Source organism: Scheffersomyces coipomensis (genome assembly GCF_036884675.1).
Source record: "Scheffersomyces coipomensis strain NRRL Y-17651 chromosome Unknown DFJ63scaffold_4, whole genome shotgun sequence".
NCBI classification, from domain to species: Eukaryota; Fungi; Ascomycota; class Pichiomycetes; order Serinales; family Debaryomycetaceae; genus Scheffersomyces; species Scheffersomyces coipomensis.
In genome coordinates, this window is record NW_027042895.1 from 110,156 (window position 1) to 132,474 (window position 22,319).

Below are 22,319 nucleotides of genomic sequence, written 5' to 3' on the forward strand. Positions count from 1 at the left end.
AAACCAATATGTTTTACCAGATTACAACATCATTTGGTCAATTGAATAGGAAGAAAAGGTTAGTTAATAGATAATGATAGTGGAGGTGAAACATATATTGATTGGACTAATCATTGTGTTAATAGTGTATGTTGTTTATCTTGAAGTCTTGAAGAGTAACAACGATATAAATCAAATTTATTTACAAGAACAATCAAATCAAGATTCAACTCGATTATTTCATGAATCACCCATTTATAAATCAAACAAATTGGATTATGGTGGTGGATTAAGAATTGGATTGGATATTAGGTATGATCATTATAAGATTCGTCATGGTAATTTGAATGATATTTGGAGTATAGTGATGAATGGTGTTGAGAAAAAAGGAGGCAATAGAAAGGGAATTACGATAAATGATTCATTTAAATCATTTCGTAAATTGAATTATCAAGTGAATAAATTCCAGCAATTCTTAATTAAGCATGATATTAAATCATTAAAAATTAATCAAAGATTGTTTTTGAAGTCATTCGATTTATTTGTGATTATTATTAGTTCATTCATTAATCAAACCATCATTGAATTTTATGATAATTATAAGATATTAGAAGATGATAAAGGATGGATTGTGATTGATGATGAAGAAAAGTCCCTCATAGATCATCCCAATTATATCAATATTAACGATCAAACTATCTTCAACATAAATGATAATAACGAATCATCCGATTTTCCATATGAATATAATCCCAGTAAGGATAAAGGAGTATGTTTTAAACTTATCGGTAAGACTTTATCAGGAAATCCCAATATGATTTCCACCGTTGAATTCACTCAATTAAATATCATCAGTGCTATTGCATCAAGTTTGAAACATTTACCTCCTGGTCATGAATTATCATCAAAAGATTCGATTTTAGTAGTGCAATCTAGTACTAATAAATTTTCGTCGTTGATGAATGAAATGGTTAAGATCTTGATGGGATTAACTAGTAATGCAAAGGTATACATTCATAATGATGATGAATTCAAATGGGATCAATCCATGGCAAAGATTGATCCAACGATTTTATCGATCAATAGTAAACAATTATCATCTGTCAATTCATTCAAATCGAAATTAAATTCATTGCAACCTATTATCCACAAACATAATTTGAAATCCCTTGAACAAGGGAGGTTCCCATCCCACCAACTTGAAAAACTCCACCCCGGAAACTTACGAATCATCTACCTTTCCGAATCCATCACTTCCCCACCCCAATTCTCATTCGCCGACTTGAATGAATTAAGAAGTATCCTATCCACGCGAATAATTTACGAATTCAACACCTATAACGTCTCTAGTGCCATCATTCATACTGATATGTTTGATTATCGAGATTTCAAAGTGAAGTGTAAATCATGGGGATGCTTAAGTCAATCGCTTGAGATTAAATTAATTAATGTCGATGAAATGTCTAAAATTGGGGATGTAATGATTAGAGGGTTTATCATTGGGAAAACGATGAATAAATTCTCCACCAATAACATCAATGAAGATAATGGTAAGCTGAGTTCGGGAGATGGATTTATGCCATTGGTTAATGTTAGAGGGAAATGGGGTAATGATGGATGTTTATATATAGTTTGATTAAAGTTAATGTAAAGTTGTATAATTAATTGAAAGAAAACACCTATATAAAAAAGACATACGAGAGAGTAATACATAAATATAAATAATAAAAAGCTAGAACTTTTATAATCTAACTTTTTTATGATTGATTGATTCATTAATGATGACTTCATCACCACAAGCACCTCTTTTTCTTGATACAGAGGTGGAGGAAGATGTAGTTGATTCAGTAGTTGATGATGAGATAGTGGCGAATAAGGATGGGATTGATTCATCATCTGATTTTTTAATAAAGATTTTCTTATTTAATTGATTTAAATAATAATTACTGAAATTAATTTTAATTAAATTTAAATTGGAGATATTTAAATTCATAAAGAATTTAATCCATTTTTGTAATTTATTTTTAATAATGATTTGATTTAATTCCCAAATAATTTGATTTTCACCATTTTCATCATTATGTTTGATTTCAGTTTCTGATTCAGTTATGAATTGATATTTAATAAAATCATATCCGAAAATAATCAAAATATTACACCAATTTTCATAAACTAATCCATTAATATATAATTCATAATTTAAAAGTGTTAAACATTTGATTTCAACTTCTTTTAAAATCTTTAAATTAGTAGGTAAATCTTCAACTTTAATGCCACAGATTTTTAACCAAGATCTGAATGAATAATTATGATCTTGATTAAATTTAGATGCTAAGATAATCATTCCAAGGAATAATTTTTTAGAATCTTTTAAAATAGGATATTTATGAATTTGAGTTTTATTTTGAATCAATTTAAATAAATAAAAACATGTTAATTGTAATGATTGAATTGAAGTTTTTGATCTTCTTAAGATTTCAATAATAAAGAATTTAAAATCAGGTTCATTAATTTCATTTTTATATAAAATCTTAATCAAGTTGGTAGCGCATGTGATTAAAATTGAATTAAATTGAGATTTATTAAGATGATTAGTATAATATTGGAAATGATTTGGGGATAAAAGTTTTGAGTTTGTAGTAGTTGATGATGATGAAGATTTTGGAGAATTGGTTGAGGTTGGAGGAGGAGTTAAGTAATCCGAATTTTGATCGATATCACTTGAACTATTAAATTCAAGATTTGAATTGGCAATGAAGCTTGGAGATTTTGGATATTTTAAAGCAGTCATTGTATAAATAGTTATTTTTTATGATATTATAAGAAAGTTAAATGAATAAATTCTTATGAATAAGCGAGATGGGAGGAAGGTAAAACAGTAGACACAATGGATAATGGGAAGGATTTAAAAATGAATAATTAAACTAATAAGTAAATAATGATAAACTTCCACGGAGACGAACAATATATATAAAAAACACTTTTTTTATTCTAGACAATAATAGCAACCATTTTTTTGAAGATTGGTTACTTTGATTTATGACACTGAAAATAGATTAAAAAATGTTTAAATGGTTGTTTAAGTGATGATAAAATATATGATGATCAAGGCTATGATGATAAATTTTAGCAGTCAAAATATATTTTTAGGGGCAGTGAGATGGGAGTGTATATAACAGAAAAGGACCAGCTTTTGAAATTGAATACACTATGCTATGATAAGTTTGATTGATTGATTGATTGATTGATTAGGGATGAATGGAATCAAAGAATCAAATGATGAGATGTGATGAGATGAGATGATACTAGTAGGAGATATAGTAATACAATATGAAGTTAAACCTGAAAGTAAACTGTGATGGATTGATTGTTTGGTGGATGTTTTAAAAATAGGCAGCCACACAACACAAAAAAGTAAACAGTTAGAAAGTAGTAGTAATAATAATAGACAACAACGATAGATAGTAGTAGTAGTAGTAGTAGCAGTGATATCTATGAGTTGAAGGGATGAAGTAAAGTGAGCCGTGATTGGATTGATTGATTGATAACCTTTAAAGAACCTGGGAAATGACAATATAATATGATAAAAAAGCACCAAAATAGAAAAGATAAGATAAACAAAAGATGAATGGAATGGAAAGGTAAAAGATGATAAAAAGAATAAAGCGTTACAATGTGAGAGTGTTGAGTGTTGCTGGGGGTATCTATACAACCTTTGATTAAATCTATATGAAGAGAGATAAACTTGGTATAAAAGATAGATGATAGATAGTTAGAAGCAGTTGGTTGTAAATATAAATTATTATGAGAAATTGGATGCCATTTATAAATGAGACACACTTCCCCTTTTTTTTATTATGAGTAACAATTTCTTTTGGATGGATGTCTCGTTCAGTTCAGTCATGTCATGTCATGTCACTCATACTTTGGAGGAGACATTTTTTTTTTGAAATTAGTCATTTTTTTTAAAGCTTGGATGAGTACATCCATACTGCAGTAGACAACACATGGATGATGTAACATCCACACCTCACACTATTATTTAGTTAGTATAACTAGACCTTATCACTATTATTATTATTACTCCTATTATCACTAGTACTATGCCTACTTACTATACTTAGAGTCATCGTAACCAGTCATTCATATTTACTTAATAGCTTGGCTCATCCCATCCCATCCCCCCTTTCTCTTTCTCTTCCCATAATAATTATTAAGTACTACTACTTAATAGTCATTTCTTTTTCTATGTACTTTGAATTTCTTTTTTTTGCATCTCAAATCTGACCGACTTCGGCACCAAAAGCGAAAGTTAATCACGTGAGACGACATTTTTATTTTCATAAAATGAGTCAAACTGTACGACATTTATGACTGAATCTTTCCTTTCCTAATTAGGACAATCTTCCCTCCTTCCCTCCCGTCCTTTATATGTCATACTCAACTTAATATGGAACCATAGTCGTCATTATTTACATTTACTTTCACCATTTCCGAGATTATGTGACATAATGTGATTCAATGCGATCTGACTCCTTTGTTCTGTCTCCCCCAACTTTCACCACCATTTACTGTTTAGTCATAATTTAAACCTTAACTGTCATACGACTACTATATTTCTTTTTATTTTTATTAAAACTAATATACATATAAATCTACTTAACTATTCACTTATAATATTGTGATGTTATACCTCTAAATAATGAATCAATTATATCTCTTAACTCTTTATAACTAACAATAATACAATTCTTTTCATCTCGACTCACTAATAATAATTTCTCTTCAATTCCAGCATCTAATTTATTTAAATTTGTTAAAACTCTCAGTAATTCAATTATTGGTTTCCCAAATTCATCAAATTGAAAAAATATAAAATCTCGAAATAATTTAATAATATATCGATTATTATTAACTTCAGGATTTAATTCGGGTCTTTCAATTATAAAATTTATCTTAGTTAATAATCGAAATAATCTCAGATTCTCTAATTCAGTCGATAATTGTGATTCCACAAAATCATTCAGATCTTGTAAATTATTTAAAATTAAAAATAATTTATTAGTACGAATTAAATATTGTTCATTAAATTTAATTAATGAAAATTGAGGTGTAACATCAAAATTTAAAATTCTTAATACTCGAATAAATTCTTCACTAAATTTAAAATGTTTAATTACTTGATCAAATTCATTACCATATCTTAAATTAATTGGAATAGTTAATAAACTTAATTCAAATAATATTTTCCCTAAATTCTTAATATCTTCTAATTGATATTGTTTTAATTTAGTTTTATATTCTTCAGGATCAAATTCATATCCATCTTCTTTCTCTTTATAATTATCTTCATCTAAAATATCACTAATTCCACAACTTGATAATCGAATTCGATTCTTATTAGTAACGATAATCTTATTTAAATCCATTGATGATCTAGCTGCTAATCCTTTTTCATGAATAACTTGTAAAACATTAATTAATTGAATTAAATAATTCCAAAGTATATCTTCAGTAATAATTTCACTTCTTAATCCATTCTTCTTATGATGATCTATTAATGTATTAGAATTTGGATAAAAATCATAAATTAAAATTAATGAACTCTTACCTCCAAATGACATAGTTGTAAAAGCATCATAAATTGAAACTAAATTCGAATTCTTAATACTTTTCCATTTCTTAATCGTCTTAAATGGTAATTCATTTATAATAGGATGATGATGTTCAATTCTTCTTAATACATATGGATTACCATCCATATTATTATAAACTTTATAAATACTACTTGGTAATTGCCAAACTTTTGATAATGTTTCATAATTTCTATCAATGGGAACTAATGAATGATAAGTACTTATATGATCAGGTAAATTTGAATGGGATAACGTTTGTAAAGTTGCTTCATTCTTTTGTTGAATTGATTCTCTTAAATCATTCTTAATAAATAATAATGATGAATTAGTTTCATAGGGAGCTAAATTTCCATTAAATCGTGGTGGAGGTCCTGGAGCATATAAATGATAATTTAAAGGATAATTAGTAGCTTGATTATGATTATGAGCTTGAGGTGGTGGAGGCGGTGGCGGTGGTGGAGGAGGTCCTGGTACCATAAGTCCTGGTGCTTGTTGTTGTTGAGAAGGTATTTGAACTTGTGATTGTGGATGACCTAATGCAGATGGAGAAATTTGAGCTTGAACTTGGGGTGGAGGTTGATAGTATAAATCGTTACTATTATTATGAAGGGGTATATTTTGTTGTTGAACTTGTTGTTGTTGCTGTTGTGACGGAGATGGTATACCCTGTTGTTGCTGTGGTTGTTGTTGTTGTTGAAGATAAGGATTCTGTATGACACCATTAATACCATTATTATTATTTATAGAATTATTGGCATTATTTACAATAGGTTGACCTTGACCATTAGAAAGTTCGGGAGTATATGAAGTTGGTGTAAAGGATGGGGTAAATGAAGCGGTTGATGCATTAAATTTCTTTATTGGTATAATATCATTTTCATTGCTCGGAGCATTGGGACCACCGGGAATAAAAGGAGGAATATCCTTTAATTTAGGTGATAAGTTAGCGAACTTATTACTCAATCCTTGAACTCCAGATGGTTGAAATGACGGGGTATTCATATTAAATTTCCTCTTTGCATCAATGGTTGCGTTATTTAGTTGTTGAGGTGATTGTAATTGTGATTGACCTAATGGTTGACCCGGTTGCGCTATAGCAGTACCAGTGGCTCCACCAGCAGCACCAGTTCCAGCGGCTGCAGGAGTTGATCTATTATGATTGAATGCACATCCTTTATTTTCAAATTTACAATATCCATAAATCAAGATATTCTTGCATAGCGTATCCTTAGCAGTGTCTATATTAATGTTCATTATTACAAGGTTATTCTTGTTGTTATTGTTTTGGTGGTTGGAGTCTGATTCAAGTGTGGTTGTAATTCTTCTTCTGATCTAATCAACATTCATTCATTCAAATATCATATCCTAACCCTAAATCTTTGGTATATATCATAACAACAAAAACATTACGCTTTGTAATTTTTGGTTTTGTTTTGTATAAAAAATTCTCAACAAAATTGATCAGGTGACGTATCATGTGATCAATTTTTATCGTTTTATTTTAGTAACTGCTAAATATAGAGATTGTTGAAACAACGATATAATTAAACACTAGATAGATCTACTTTAAATTATCAACTATTCAACCACAACTAATTACAATGGGTAATGCTGCTTCTGCTAATATCTTAGAAGGATTCTCTGAGGGGACCAATTTTGATGCTGATGAAGTTAATCGTTTGAGAAAAAGATTCATGAAATTAGATCAAGATGGATCAGGGACTATTGATAAGAAGGAATTTTTATCAATTCCAGGATTTGAAAACAATCCTTTGGCTACGAGATTAATGGATGTATTTGATGTAGATGGGAATGAAACCATTGATTTCCAAGAATTTATAACTGGATTATCAACTTTTAGTGGTAGAACTTCAAAAGAAGAAAAATTAAAATTTGCATTTAAAATTTATGATTTAGATAGAGATGGTTTTATTGGTAATGGGGAATTATTCATCGTTATGAAGACAATGGTGGGAGATAATTTATCTCCTAATGAATTACAACAAGTGGTGGATAGAACTATTATTGAAAATGATAAAGATGGGGATGGTAAATTAAGTTTTGAAGAATTCCTTAATGCCATCGAATCAACTAATATAAGTTCTTCGTTAACTATCAATCTGGTTTAATCAAGGGAGTATCTAATACATATTCATATTCATTTTCATTTTCATTTCATTTCTGTTCTTATTCATATCCATTCATGTTTATGTTCATTTCTATATTTAGTTTTTTTATGTTATTAATACGATTTTATCATGACTTTTCCAGGTTTAACCTCATATTCAGTAGTTTGTTCATAAGTACGAAACTCTCACAATATTCTAGTTACGTTAGATCACCATTATTATCATAATTTTACTTTTGAGTTGGCTGTGGCTACCCCAAACTTTGAAAGCATCAACTGAAAAAAAAAGGCGAACTATGAATCATAGTTTGATCTGAGCTGCTACCACATTTCTTTTCAAGTTAACTCTACAACAATACTTCATGACTGTTAAGGACAATAACCTAGAGTCATTACTAGAATGGATTAACAATACCCAAGATGTTCATTTAAAACCATCTTCTCATTCTTATATATCTCCCAAGATTGAAGTTAAAGATTATGGTGACAATGGTGGTAGAGGTATAAATTCAATTCAAAAGATAAATCGATCAGAAACCATTCTAAGAATCCCTCCTTCATTCCTACTTAATACTAATACTGTCATAGCTCATATACTGAAACATAATGATTCTATAACTTTAACGGAACCTTATTATCTAAGTCTTTATACTCCTTACAATAATCCATCTGATAAAATCACTAAATTTTATAGCTTATTATCATTACCAGAATTATTAGAATTAACATCATTTCAATTGTTATCATTATATATCACATTAGAAAAGAAACGTCAATCCAACTCATTCTGGAAACCATTTATCAATATGTTGCCGGATATTTCTGATTTCACTTTAACTCCTTTAGTATGGCAAGTTTGTAAAGTACCAAATTATGAACAATTATTAAAACTTTTAACAAAGTCAACCAAAGATCATGCTGATAAAGTTTATCAACGGTTTATTAATGATTATGATATCATCAAACAATTGGTGATTTCAAAGTTAGGTGAAGATGAAGTAGATGAGTATATCCCCATCGAATCAGTGTTATGGTCATGGTTATGTATAAATTCTCGTTGTCTTTATATGACGTTGCCCCAAAGTAAAACCACAGCTGACAATTTCACCTTAGCTCCTTATGTTGATTTCCTAAATCACTCTTGTGAAGATCAATGTAGTATCAAAGCAGATGGATTAGGTTTTCAAGTCATAACTACTTCTTCATATGATATCGATCAACAATTGTTCTTAAGTTATGGACCTCACGCCAATGATTTCTTATTATGTGAATATGGTTTCATCTTGCCTAAAGATAATAAGTGGAATGATGTTAATATATCTCATTATTTATTGCCGTTATTCAGCTCAGCTCAAATTGAGTTTTTAAAGGAAAATGATTATTATGATAATTATACTTTAACATCAACTGGTATATCATTTAGAACTGAAGTTGCATTAGCTATTTTACAAGAACCAAATCCAGCAGAATCAAGGAAATTATCGGCTCTTATAAATGGGATCAGTGATGGTTCAGTTTATAAATCTCATTCAGATGCATTACTCACAGAGATTCTTGAAAAGATAATTCATAAATGTAAGAATCAAACTTATTTGGAATATGCCGATGATTTGGATTTACCTACGAGAGCTAGAAAAAGAACGATCGGTATATTATATAGAAACATCCTAGATATTTGTAAATATGTAAAAGAAAATTTATAGAACCATGGTTTATATACAAGAAAGAGTCCTCTATGGTTTAATGACTAATTTTGCTGCTTGTCTTTCAACAGCTCTATCTATAGCTAATTTATTCTTAACTAAATCAACAATATTCATATTGGTAGTTACGCTAAGATCATGCTTTTTACCTAATTTAACAATGTAACCGTTGATATAATCGATTTCAGTATCATTTAAATGTCTAACATCTTCTCTCATCGATGAACTATTTTGAGCTGTAGTCTTACACATAGTAAGTACCACATCTAACAATCTATCGGGGGATAAATATGCATGAGCATCAGGAATGGTTGCTAAAATCTTATACTCAGCAAAGAAACAATTGACTGCTTCTTTGATAATCCTTTTCAGTAAAGCACTTATTCTATCAGCATAAAGAAGATCACCGTTAAAACAATCCAATAAAGCAGTTATAGGATTAATAGTTGCATTAACTACTAATTTCTCCATTTGAATTAAAAGGAAATTCTCATACTTCTCATAAGTAGTATTTAAAGATGGAGTCTGTAAGATTTGATCAATGAAATCAGGAATCACAACTTCAGTATCTTTCTTATCTGTTGGTTTAGGTATATAAGAAATAGACATTTTGCCTGGAGCTGCAAAATGAATCACATTTAGGGCTGTTTTATAAGCACCATGAGTAGCAACGGCTTGAAATATATTAGGTCTATTCCAACCTGACGGCCAAAACTTCTCCGTTAACAACGGAGCAACTCCCATCCCATTCTGCAATATTAAAATATTTGAATCTTTGGTTAAATGTGGTATATAATTTTCCAATGCTGCAATCGATTGATATGTCTTGGTAGATAAAATCAAATTATCTATGGTGACTTTACTTCCATTATGATTAGGTGGCTTACATGCTGCCTCTATATGAGTCTTAGTAGTTGTAATGTTTGAGTTCTTTGATTTGACTATCGATATTTCTGAACCTTGGGAATTATATAAATCAACTACGGCTTGATTTCTGAATAATAACACTGGATTAACCTGATTACCAAAGGCTTGGGTTAATTCATGTCCCACCAAGCATCCCATGGACCCTGCCCCAAGGATGAACACCTTTGGAACTTTAGACATCTGATGATAGTTATATCGTTGTAGATAAATATTTCATTACACCAATATTTTTTTTTTTCAATTTTGATATCTCTCGCACAAAAACATCAAAAATGGATTGATAGATATGAATCATCGATTATATTCATTAGACAGCTAGGCATGCTTATTGTGGGATTAACAGGAGGAATTGCCTCAGGTAAATCAACTGTTGTCAATTATCTTAAAGATGAATACAAGTTAACTATAGTGGATGCTGATTTGATTGCAAGAGAAGTAGTCCAACCTGGTAAAAGAGCCTATCATCAAATTGTGGCAGCATTTCAAGAGGTGGTACCAAACTTATTAAATGAAGAGGATAAAACTTTAAATAGAGCTGCTTTAGGTAGTGCTGTGTTTGGAAACAAGGAACGATTATCCATACTTAACTCAATCGTTCATCCAGCTGTTAAAATAGAGATTGCCTGGCAAATATTCAGAGCTTATATTGGGTTAAAAAGCTTGGTGATTCTTGATGTGCCACTCTTATTTGAAACTAAACTAGATAAGATTTGTGGGTTAACCATAACCATTACTTGTCCTAGAGATATACAGCTTGAAAGATTGATATCCAGAAACAAAGAATTATCAAAAGAAGATGCTGAAAAGCGTATTGCTAGTCAATTGTCAAATGAAGAAAGAAATTTCAGAGCTGATTTAGTGATAGATAACAGTGGCGATCTTAAACAATTGCATTCATCAGTTGCTTCAGTAGTAGATGAAATAAAGCCAAAATTCATTTTCACTGTCTTAGAATATTTTCCTCCATTTGCTATTATATCGGCGGTATATACCTTTGTCATAAGGAGTCTTAGAGATAGGTTTAAAGCCCAAAGAAAGCCTACGAAATCTGATTAGATATTTGTATGTTCTAGTTTATGTTATTATTATTATTCATTATTATGGTCCAATACTTCCTATGCTCTCCAATATTGAGCCAAACTATGTAATCTATCTATAACATTTTGGTAGAATGCACCCACATTATTATTTATTAAATCTTGGAAATGTAACATAGCACCTTCATCACTCATTTCAAGACAAAATTTATCTTGAACATTTTCAATTACTCTTTGAGGATCAGTTTTAATATCAGGTATATTAGCATCAATCATTAATTGAAATAAATTCAAAATTAAATTACTATTCTTTCTTAAATTATTATATGTAATAAAACAGTAACTCTTAAAAATATCATAGTTTTCATGATTCATTCCACCCATACCATCAATAACCTGAATGGGTAATTTCATTAGTGGTGGGAATGGTTTAGGATCTCTTCCGAACATGTATCCAAAATCTGCATGCCAAAATTTACCATTGGGCGATATTAATAAATTATCCAAATGACGATCTCCAACTCCTAAAATATATGTAATAACACAATAGGCAGCACATGATTTAACATAATTGTCCATAAGTATATGAGAGACACCCAAGGCAGACTTAACAGTTGGTTGAGGTTGCACTGATGATTGTTGTTCTGATGAATAGGAAGAGTTTAATACACTTGTAGCTTGTGGTTCTGCTTGTTGTGTTTCTTCACTGTGTAATCGAAGATAACTTAAGATACCATTGTTAGACGCTACCAATACATTATTTGATGTAGCGGAGGCAGCTGTCACTGATGGCGGAGCAGTACCTTCATCATAAACAACTGATGCAGGATACATATTTGCAAGAATAGCATCCAAAGTTTCATTTTCAACAAATTGAATCAAACCTGCAACTGGACTTGTGGCAAGAATTTTATATGGAGTTAATTTCAAGTCTAAGTTTTCATTCTTTAGAAGTTGATCCATTAAATTAATGATTTGAATGACAAATTGATCTTGCCTCAAATCATCTCCAATTTTGAACATAAGACGATATTTACCATGCTTACTGCCCTTCTTCCCAAATATTTGTGATGTGGCATATTGGTGCTTGTTAAGGACAGTTTTAAACGTTATTTTCACTGGTGATAAACTAGATTTAAATACCGAACTTTCTTTTGGATAGCAACCACATATTATAATTGATGGATCTAATGGAAGTGGGAAAGGTTCGAATTTTAAAAGTTCATTAGAAGCAGTTGAAAGATATTCTCTTAAAAATTCAACTTTCTTTGCTATAGTATCGAGTTTCCTAGTCGGTGACCTTATTTCTTGAACCAAGGTAGTTAACTTCTTTATAAAATTAATTTGTTTTCTTAAATTATCAAATCCAGGTAAATTATTTTCTTTACAATGACCTTTAAGGCTCTTAATATATATATCCATCACCACAGCATATATTTTCTCTGAAGTTATTTGCGATTGTTGTTGTTGATTTTGATTTTGATTTTGGTTTTGAGTCTGAACTTGATTTAAATAATCTTCATTCTCTACTTTAACATACCAATAAAAGAAATTACCTAATTTTTCACTTTGAACTGATCTTTCGATTAAGAATTTGGCTAATGGTGATCTTAACGGTGACTTGTTTCCATTTTCTTCTATTGGTAATCCAGGTATGTCTCGTTCAAAAATAAAAGCTTCATACTTTAATGTTTGTACTAACTGAAGTAAGTATAACAATAACTCATCACTACTAGCTAATTTCAATCTATCAACTGCCATATTTCTTATAATGGTAACATATCTGAATATCTTTTGAAATTTAGTTTCTTCCTTTTTATTAGTTCCTGACAGTTTTACATCACCATTTGAAGATAAGGCATTTTCCCCTAGAGTAAATGGATTGAAATAATTACTTAGAAGATCTAAAGCATCACCCATCTGAAGCTTCTCCACCAGCCAATAACGAGGAATGATTTCTTCAAAAGCATGATCTAATTCATTATCTGTATCCCAATCAATAGACTTTAAGAACTTCGGTAAGAAAGATTTGGCTGAACCAAGTTTATTGCTTGGATCATTACTAGTATTATTTTTACTGAAATAATATCTGAATTTCCAAATCCAATTCTTTTCAATCTCAGTTAATTCAACATGTGATGGTTTTAATAAGATTCTCACTAACTCATCTCTTAATTGTGGAGTGGGTTTCAATTCTTTATCTAAGATAGGATTATTAATTTTTCTTTCCAATTTATGATACTTTGATTCAATAGGATCAGGTTCAGTATCCAATGTGTTATTTTGATTTATATTTTCTGAATATTTAAAAAATTGATAATCAGGATCATAAACTTTGATAGCATTGGGAATATCAATAGAATTCAATACCACACTTAAATTTTGACTCTCAGCTGCGGTAGATACTTTACTTGTATTATTATGAAATGTAGGTATTTGATAATTTATATCAGAATAAAGTATTGGAAGTTCAAAAGGTACTAATTCAAGATATAGATAATAATCATGATCAGTATTAACTTCATTATATTTTGACAAACTAGGTAACACTTGTTTATCTAACCAACTCACCACTTTAAATTCCCCATTTTCATGCCTTATTTGAAGTTTCTCTAACTCTGTTAAGCCAGGTATATCTTCATATTGAATGATTTCAGTTTGTACGTTTCGATAAACTGGTATTTTTTGGGATCCAGTTCTTAAAGTTGAATTCTTTTTATTAAACATTGAAAGGTATCCAACTCCAAATTGTTTAGGTTTAGTTTCAACAATCTCATATAACTCAAATTTCAAATAACTATCAATAGGGATTTGATTATAGGTGATAGCAAGAGTTAAATATTGATTCCATTCTCGTTTATTATTATTAAATGACTTATATGAGGTTTGAATAGGGGTAGTTATAAGATTATTGCTACCATCATAGATTGAAAGTTCAATGTATAAATCTGAATTCCGATATACATTCGATAAAGTATTGAACACCCTTGCATTTTCATATTTTTGGGATAATTTAACTAATTGATTATTATCTGGTTTAGTCGTTATCATATAACATATCTTAACCATGACAGGAGCATGGACATCTTTGGACAAACCAAATGAGACCGTTGGTCTTGACAGAGTATCTAAATGTCGTGATCCAGACATTGATGCATTATACGATGGAGGATGACGATGATGGTGGTGTTGAATGGGGTATAGATTGGGTTGGTTAATTGTGTTGCCTTTTTGTTGCCATATATTTTATTTATCAATTATTTTTCTGGAGTTCTAAATTTATCCGCGCTACCATTCTCAGTTTTGCACACTGAAAGAAGAGATTATGGTTGGTGATATTATTATGTTTATTAAGGTATTTATGGTTATTTACAGTATTATATTATATACCAATATTCTAAATTATCTCCTGGGGTTTAATTTCTATTATTTCCAAACCATATATAATCATTTGGTTTCCTTTTCTCTGAACTGCTTTCCGGACTGTCTGATTCAGATATGAATTCATCTTCATCGTCTTCATCAGAATCAAGATTATAAAACAATGGCTTGATCTTTGTTTTCATTTTCGATTCTATAGTGTTATCTTTATCTTTATCCTCATAGGATAATACAGACGGTATGAATTTGATTGAATTACCTCTTGACCTACCTTCATGAGGTGATGATGTATGACTACCCTTTCCTGATTTAACCTTGGTCAACGCAGAACCATTACTATTATTATTAATGTTCTTCGGATCATTGAATGATAATGAAAATAACCGTTCATTCAAACTCTCATCTTTTTCCTTCTGAAGTCTAGTAAGGAAATATGGACTTTCACGTTTATGATTCAATGATCTTGATCTTGATATGGCTGATATAGGTGGCAAGACTGAATTGGAAACTTCATTATGATGTTCCTTTATAACATCCAATTCTTCATTAGATCCAAGTTTAGGTGATACTAACGATGTTTCTGAACTTGATGATTTGGCCAATCCCACTACTGTCAGAGGAAAATATGAATCCTTAGCATTATGTTGAACGGTAACATTAGCAGGATTTGATAATGATCTCTTTCGGAAATTATTTATTAATGTAGGTAAGTCCAGAGTTGAACCTTCTTCATTGGAAGATGAACCATAATCATCGAATCTTTGTATTTGAATAGCACCAGGTTGAGATAATGGTCTCATATTTATGGCTGCCATTAACCTTGCTAAATCGACAGCTGAACCTTCATTTGACGAAGCAGTTGGTGAACGACGATATTGGGCAAGATTAACTTGAGAATTCACTTTGGAATTCAAATCATGGATTGAAACGTCTGGACTACTTGAATATCGTAATTTAAGCGGTTTATAATTCTCGTCAGTTTCCACTAATTTTGATAAATCAATAACGGAGTTATTCCTACTTGGTTCTGAATTTGGTGATACTTCAGGTGTAATAGGTTTAGATGGATGACGACTTAAATCGAAATTCTTTTTAAATGCTTCATCATTAATCATTTTTAAAAGAAATTCATTCTTAATTTGAAATTCTTTGATCTTTTTAGGATCCCAATCTTTGGCAGCAGGACATATATGATTATAATTGATAGGTTTATGAACTTTATTAGCGATGAGAGCTTTATCACTTGGTTTTGGTTGATACATTTTGAATGAAGGTCTTGGTCTTTCATCTTCTTCTTTTAAATTATGATCAATAGGATTAGTGAAATCACCTCGAATATAATCATCACGCTTTATAAAGTTGGTTTTATAATAGACAATATCTGAATCCAAATTCAAAGTGGTATCAAGATCAGGTTCTCTTTCCATTAAATCTAAAGCATCTTTAAATAATTTCCAAGTATAATGTTCTGGATTTAATTCATCTTCTTCAGATAACATATCATCTTTATCAATTAATACTCGACTGGCGAAATTTAATTTTGATTCTGGGATTTCTTCAAATATAGGATGACTTATGAAATATGATAAAAAATTATTAATGGCATAACCATGAGATATTATAATGACCAAATCTCTATTTTTTAAATATATCGGTTTATCATACGTGGCTAATAATTTTTGAAAATAAGTTTTGCATCTTGATTGATAATCACTATAACTTAAATAATGACCATTGTAACCTCCTAAAGTATTAGTAGGTCTGAAATTTGAACAACAGTTTTTATTTTGTAAAGTTTTAAGATTGGGAGTATACATTTCATAAGCATCATTTGAATCATGAAATGGAGGTTTATTTCTCATTTTATCATGAACCCATTCACTTAAGGCAAAATCACAAAGTAAACTGAATTTAATTTTATAATGAGGATAAGCTTCTGAAAGGTATTTTTTTAAATAAGTTACTAATAAATCTGCTGATTGACAACATCTTAAATAAGGACTAAAATGAATGAAGACATTCTTACGTTGAGTGGTGGTGGTATCATCATCGAAGGCTGTTGTGGTAGATAAGATTTCATGAGCTATTTGTTGAATTTGAGGGATGGCAGTGGTGGATAATGATGGATCATAAGGTTGATAATCTGAAAATAATGGTGTGGCAGAAGCATTTGATTTTAAATCATGATCTATACGTCGAGCATGCCGAAAGAAGTATAATTCAGACATGATATGAGATACTCCTTCTGTTCTTCTTCTTCTTCTTCTTCGTCTTCTATCGTCTTTCTTCGTGTTAATGGGTTGTTCCGTAGTTTGAAGTATAATTCATTCGTCTAAATTTATACGATCGATTCGATCGATCGATCTGATGTTAAGAAAAATTAAAAAATAAGAGAGCACACCACACACACACACTCTCTAACGTAAACTAAATTATTCTTAGTTGATAATGTGATGAAATAGGTTGGGAATATTCCTATACCTATACAATGATATAGATATTGATATCTTCGAGGTTTAACTTGACTAAAATCAAAATAATGATATGGTGATATTTTTCCAACATCTCTATACAATGGACACTATTAACTATAAATAAATAAACTTCGGAAAAACACATGATGTCATAATGTCCTGCATATACATTATTTTGCACGTGAAAGCATATCTGTTATATGCAAACTGTAAAAGAATAAGAATAATGGACATTGTGCAGGTTACTGTGAGTTTACAGTTTGAGTTAAAAATAACTTTTTTACAGGTTTGAGACGGAAAAACTTAAAAAAATAACGAGGCACAAACTAAATTCTATCACAATCCAAAACGGTATCAAAATCCAAATCAAATCATATTTCAAACGGCTGTTTATATCTAGAAACTTATATCATATTATAGTGTAAAGCAATACAGTGGTATATCCATCTAATCCATACTATACGATTCCATCTTAATTTCCACGCACCGTTTTTCATTTACATCGAAGAAGTTATACGTTATAGCAACCATATTTTAAAGATTAGAGTTTGGGGGTCCCATTTACGAAGAAGCGCATCTAATGTCATTAGTAGTATCAAATTCAAAAGACCTTGAACATAAACCTACCAAGAAAGTGAGATCTAGGAATGGTTGTCTGAGTTGCAAAAGACTAAGAATCAAAGTAAGTATAATAATTGAAATGATAAGTTAAAAAAGCTTATGTACTAACATTTTAAATCTCTAGTGTGATGAAGGTAAACCAAAATGTGAATATTGTTTCCATACCGGTAGAATCTGTGAATATCCCGATCCATCAACCTCTAATTCAATCAAGAAAAATAGACAACTGCAGTATCTAGAAACTAGTATTGAAGGTTTAGAACTTCTTATGAAAAAGGCTGAAAAATTCCATATTATAGATCAAGATCAACATTATCAGTCCGCTCGAAATCAAATGATTTTAAATCAAGCTACAGCTCAACTAGGGATATCCAGATTTGAATTAAGATTATTAAGTTTCTTTAATAATTATTGTATTTATTTATTTTCATTCGGTGTCAATGAACCTATTCATGATGTATGGTCAAATCATGTTCCAAAATTATTCTTTACGAGTGAATTGGTACGAAATAGTATTTATTCATTTTCAGCTTTAAATTTATTTCCATTATGTGATATTGAAGAATTACAATTACAAGATAATATCGATAGTCGATATCAATTTGATGAAAGAATTGGTCAAATGAGTTTTAATGAAAAAGCATTACGAAAAGGTGATGATCAAAGTTTATTTGTTAAAACTACCAATTATTTTATAAAAGCCATCAATGATAAAAATGATGTATTATCAAAAGAATCCCAATATTATGGTCCTTATATTGCTGATGAACAAACTGCTAAAGAATTAATGATATCTTCCATTTTAATATTTTCATTTTTAGGAGTACATCCTCATAAAATTGTTCCATTAGTAAGTTTTGATCGTGAAGAATCAGATTATCTTTCAATTTCAAAGGGTATACATTCCACCATTGCATCTTGTGCTCCTGCCATTATAAATACCGAATTTAGAGGATTATTTAACTTTGAAAACAATCAAAAATCACCCAAAATAAAAGAAAGTACATATCCTATAATCATCAATTTAAAACGAGATCTAGATGAAGAATTCGAATTAAGAGAATTAGATTCAAAGCTGGCAGATGATTATCAAATTTTTAGTGCCGCTTTAGAAAACCTCCAAAGGTGTTTATTCAATGCTATTCTGTATGATTATCCCATTCCTATATTCAGATGGATCTTACTCTTACCCTTTGGATTTCATGAATTAGTCTATCAAAAAGATTTCTTTGCCTTAAGAATGCTTTATATCTTTGCAAGCATTTGTACTGTGACTAGGTTCCAATTATTTCGAGATTCAAATGTTTGGATAGATTATATCTTCTGGTACTGTGAATATAATTTAACCAACTTTAATAATACATGGAAATATAAAATGGATGAGAATTTCTATAAATTAATCTTTGTGAAGGAATATAGTTTTTTGAATATTCCATTTTCAAATTTAAGAGATTTTGATCCTGATTATTTAGTTCAAAATATGTAAATAAATAAGATTGTTCAAAAGTAGTATGTATGTATAAATATATATATTATTTATTTATAGAATTCGTAGTAAGTTTAATTCTAATACGATAAACTTTACAAGATCTTCCTAGGAATTGAATGGTTAAGACTAATTTATTAGAGGTTGCAATATTATTACACAAAGAGCACAATGATGCAAATTCATGTATCACCAAATTCAACCAAATTCAAATTCAAATTCAAATTCAAATTCAAATTAAGCTAATGATCCAGGTCAAATAGATCCAGATACAGACTCAATGCGAAAAGCACATAAGCAACACCGAGTTCAAGGTCACTATTACATGGGTCAAAGTGTACATCTAATTCAAGCATCAGCTAATAAAAATCAAATTGTAAGAGGGTATGACGGAATTACAATACTTCTAAATCCTCCACTACTTGGACCTAGAAGAAGAAGAAGAAGCCCTTCACCATTTCCTAACTATGGTGGCGATGCTGAATCTGATGTATGCGAAGATCGATTAGATGCTTTTGAAACTCGATTAGATGCGGCTGAAGCTGAATTAGATGAGGTTAAGAAAGATTTAAGTGAGGTTAAGAAGGATTTAAGTGAGGTTAAGAAGGACTTAAGTGAGGTTAAGAAAGATTTAAGTGAGTTGCGAGAGATAATTGCTGGGTTTCACAATGATTTGGATGTAATTAAAAGCCAAATAGCCGTATTGATTGCGAGAGGGAATTAGTTCATCAATAGTAGGTAGATAGGTAATGAATTTGATTACGTTGATTAGCTAATTAAGTTTAGATCAGAGAACATGAAAAATATAATTATTATGTATTTTTCTTCAACCATCGTACATATTTTGTTAAGTAGTAAAAATTCATATATTTTGAGTATTTGTATTGTACGTTAATGTGCTACTAAATCTAGATCTAAATATAATGATATCACTATTCATATATCAAGTAATATAGATTGATGTATACATTAAAACTTAAACATTTGAGCCGCACCACACCCTTCGGAGATTCTTCATCCTAAAAACAGTAAACCCCGTAAAATAAAATCTGTGAGGGCGCAGACAAAACAAAAAAAGATTCTTTACCGTTCTAGAAAACTATAAGCCTTGCTTTAGGAATTATCATCATCAAAAAGGTTATCAATTGTCTTGTGTTGAAAGATTAGTATATCGTTAGACAAGACAAGATAGTGATAACTCAACCAAGACATAATGGATGTTATAAATACTAAACAAAAGTCAAGAACTCGAAATCGTAAAAGATCAAGAGCTGGTTGTAACAACTGCAAAAGATTAAGAATAAAAGTAAGTGCACCCACCTTAATTTATAAGTCTAGAGTGATTATAACTAACACCAATTGTATCAACAGTGTAGCGAAGATAAACCAAAATGTGAGTATTGTTCTCATACAGGCAAGGATTGTGAATACCCTGATGTAATCAGATTAATGATGGATACCAATGAAAAAAGATTAAGATCAATACAATTAAAACGACAACAGATATCAGATCAAGATGAAAATGATGATGCTATACCTACATCACGTATGTTGGAACGAATGACATCAGGATTTGTCCCTATTAAAAACGAACAAGACTTTTTCCATTTAACTAATGATTTAATCTTAATTCAATCCACTACTCAATTAGGTATATCTAAATTTGAATTAAGATTACTTAAATTCTTTAATAGTAGTTGTGTCAATATCTTTTCTTATGGGGAGTTGAATCCAGATATTCATCGTATTTGGACAACTCATGTCCCCAAATTATTCGTTCAAAGTGAATTATTAAGAAAATCAATATATTCATTTGCTTGTATTTGTTTATTCCCATTATGTGATTTAGCAGATTTATGTGTCAAAGATGATGCTGAAAGTGATATTAAATTTAGTGATAAATATGGTTCAATCATTTATGATCCAAAAAAGAAAGCTTTAAAATCAAAACCTTTGCCAAAGGAACTTGCAAATTCATTATATGTCCGAACTACTGATTATTTCTTGGATGCAGTGGCAACCAAAAATGATATCTTGACCAAACAACTGCAATTACATACCGATGAACCAATGTATGGTCCATTTATGATGGATTCAGTTACCGCTAATGAATTAGCCATCACATCAGTAATAATATTTTCTTTCCTAGGGGTTCATCCTCATAGATTATTACCATTAATAAGTTTTGAAGGTGAGGCAGATTTTCTATCAATCAGTAAAGGAGTTTGTACCACTATTGTAGCTACTGCTCCTCTTGTTAGAAATAGTGTTTATGGTGCTATGTTTGATTATGATGGAAATCGAATAACTCCTCCATTAAAGAAAACAAATTATAGATTAATTCTTACCTTAAAAGATGATCTTGAATTCGAATACTCATGCAAAGACTTTAACTCAACCACAGCAGAAGAATATCAAATCCTTCAAGATTCAGTAATGCTTCTACATTCTTGTATTCATCGAGCAGTTACTAAGAAATATCCTGTCCCAGTCTATAAATGGATTATATTATTGGAAGGCGATTTCCATCGTTTGGTATATAAACAAACCTACTTCGCATTGAGAATGGTATATATCCATGCTTGTTTGATGGCCTTGACCCGATTTCATGTCTTTAATGAAGCAAATCTTTGGGTAGATTATATGAATTGGTTTAAACGTTATAACGTCAAATTGTTTAATGGTTGGAAATACGAAACAGATCAAAGTTTATATACTCTCATATTTGATAAACAATATCTGTTTGGTAGAAGGTCGTATGCTACTTTAGGTGAGTTTGATCCTGATTTCTTAGCTAGTATTTTATAGAGATTAACTGAATAAATAAAATATATTGGGCGCTACCACTTCGGTTATTGATATGTTGCTGTGCCGCCTTTTTTTCTTCTATAAAATCGCACGGCCTTAGAATACAAATCTGAAATTTAACCTTAAATTCAAATTAAGC

General features: G+C 30.2%; 13 protein-coding genes across 13 annotated transcripts; 7 read left to right on the forward strand and 6 right to left on the reverse strand. All coding sequences in view use genetic code 12, as the record gives it.

Annotated features, from left to right (window-relative positions):
• Nucleotides 1–73: 73 nt before the first annotated feature.
• Nucleotides 74–1,615, forward strand: DFJ63DRAFT_313209 (uncharacterized protein; the record flags this gene model as incomplete). The annotated part of the gene is made up of 1 exon (XM_064906127.1): nt 74–1,615. The coding sequence occupies one exon, from the start codon at nt 74–76 to the stop codon at nt 1,613–1,615; it is 1,542 nt and encodes a 513-aa protein (XP_064761407.1).
• Nucleotides 1,616–1,720: 105 nt separating this feature from the next.
• On the reverse strand, nt 1,721–2,770 carry PCL5 (Pcl5p; the record flags this gene model as incomplete). The annotated part of the gene is made up of 1 exon (XM_064908207.1): nt 1,721–2,770. The coding sequence occupies one exon, from the start codon at nt 2,768–2,770 to the stop codon at nt 1,721–1,723; it is 1,050 nt and encodes a 349-aa protein (XP_064761408.1).
• Nucleotides 2,771–3,187: 417 nt separating this feature from the next.
• On the reverse strand, nt 3,188–4,122 carry DFJ63DRAFT_313210 (uncharacterized protein; the record flags this gene model as incomplete). Its single annotated transcript, XM_064906128.1, has 2 exons — nt 3,188–3,471; nt 4,095–4,122. 2 exons carry the CDS (start codon nt 4,120–4,122, stop codon nt 3,188–3,190), a joined length of 312 nt encoding a protein of 103 aa, XP_064761409.1.
• Nucleotides 4,123–4,646: 524 nt separating this feature from the next.
• Nucleotides 4,647–6,869, reverse strand: PAN3 (Pan3p; the record flags this gene model as incomplete). Its single annotated transcript, XM_064908208.1, has 1 exon — nt 4,647–6,869. One exon carries the CDS (start codon nt 6,867–6,869, stop codon nt 4,647–4,649), a length of 2,223 nt encoding a protein of 740 aa, XP_064761410.1.
• Nucleotides 6,870–7,042: 173 nt separating this feature from the next.
• On the forward strand, nt 7,043–7,924 carry CNB1 (calcineurin regulatory subunit B). Its single transcript, XM_064903456.1, has one exon. It carries the CDS (start codon nt 7,217–7,219, stop codon nt 7,742–7,744), a length of 528 nt encoding a protein of 175 aa, XP_064761411.1. The 5' UTR covers nt 7,043–7,216; the 3' UTR covers nt 7,745–7,924.
• Nucleotides 7,925–9,461, forward strand: DFJ63DRAFT_139510 (protein-lysine N-methyltransferase). The gene has a single exon (XM_064903455.1). It carries the CDS (start codon nt 8,106–8,108, stop codon nt 9,444–9,446), a length of 1,341 nt encoding a protein of 446 aa, XP_064761412.1. The 5' UTR covers nt 7,925–8,105; the 3' UTR covers nt 9,447–9,461.
• Nucleotides 9,462–11,021, reverse strand: DFJ63DRAFT_139198 (2-dehydropantoate 2-reductase). The gene has a single exon (XM_064903438.1). It carries the CDS (start codon nt 10,551–10,553, stop codon nt 9,477–9,479), a length of 1,077 nt encoding a protein of 358 aa, XP_064761413.1. The 5' UTR covers nt 10,554–11,021; the 3' UTR covers nt 9,462–9,476.
• Nucleotides 10,695–11,429, forward strand: DFJ63DRAFT_335421 (putative dephospho-CoA kinase; the record flags this gene model as incomplete). The annotated part of the gene is made up of 1 exon (XM_064908209.1): nt 10,695–11,429. The coding sequence occupies one exon, from the start codon at nt 10,695–10,697 to the stop codon at nt 11,427–11,429; it is 735 nt and encodes a 244-aa protein (XP_064761414.1).
• VPS34 (phosphatidylinositol 3-kinase) lies at nt 11,021–14,693 on the reverse strand. Its single transcript, XM_064903454.1, has one exon. It carries the CDS (start codon nt 14,558–14,560, stop codon nt 11,489–11,491), a length of 3,072 nt encoding a protein of 1,023 aa, XP_064761415.1. The 5' UTR covers nt 14,561–14,693; the 3' UTR covers nt 11,021–11,488.
• Nucleotides 14,694–14,826: 133 nt separating this feature from the next.
• On the reverse strand, nt 14,827–17,019 carry DFJ63DRAFT_313216 (uncharacterized protein; the record flags this gene model as incomplete). Its single annotated transcript, XM_064906129.1, has 1 exon — nt 14,827–17,019. The coding sequence occupies one exon, from the start codon at nt 17,017–17,019 to the stop codon at nt 14,827–14,829; it is 2,193 nt and encodes a 730-aa protein (XP_064761416.1).
• A 907-nt stretch (nt 17,020–17,926) lies between these two features.
• DFJ63DRAFT_318904 (uncharacterized protein) lies at nt 17,927–19,666 on the forward strand. Its single transcript, XM_064907005.1, has one exon. The coding sequence runs from the start codon at nt 18,155–18,157 to the stop codon at nt 19,370–19,372; it is 1,218 nt and encodes a 405-aa protein (XP_064761417.1). The 5' UTR covers nt 17,927–18,154; the 3' UTR covers nt 19,373–19,666.
• DFJ63DRAFT_139202 (uncharacterized protein) lies at nt 19,433–20,459 on the forward strand. The gene has a single exon (XM_064903439.1). The coding sequence runs from the start codon at nt 19,653–19,655 to the stop codon at nt 20,094–20,096; it is 444 nt and encodes a 147-aa protein (XP_064761418.1). The 5' UTR covers nt 19,433–19,652; the 3' UTR covers nt 20,097–20,459.
• A 284-nt stretch (nt 20,460–20,743) lies between these two features.
• On the forward strand, nt 20,744–22,180 carry DFJ63DRAFT_318924 (uncharacterized protein; the record flags this gene model as incomplete). Its single annotated transcript, XM_064907006.1, has 1 exon — nt 20,744–22,180. A coding segment is annotated over one exon (1,437 nt), but the record flags the coding sequence as incomplete, so codon positions are not given.
• Nucleotides 22,181–22,319: the final 139 nt, after the last annotated feature.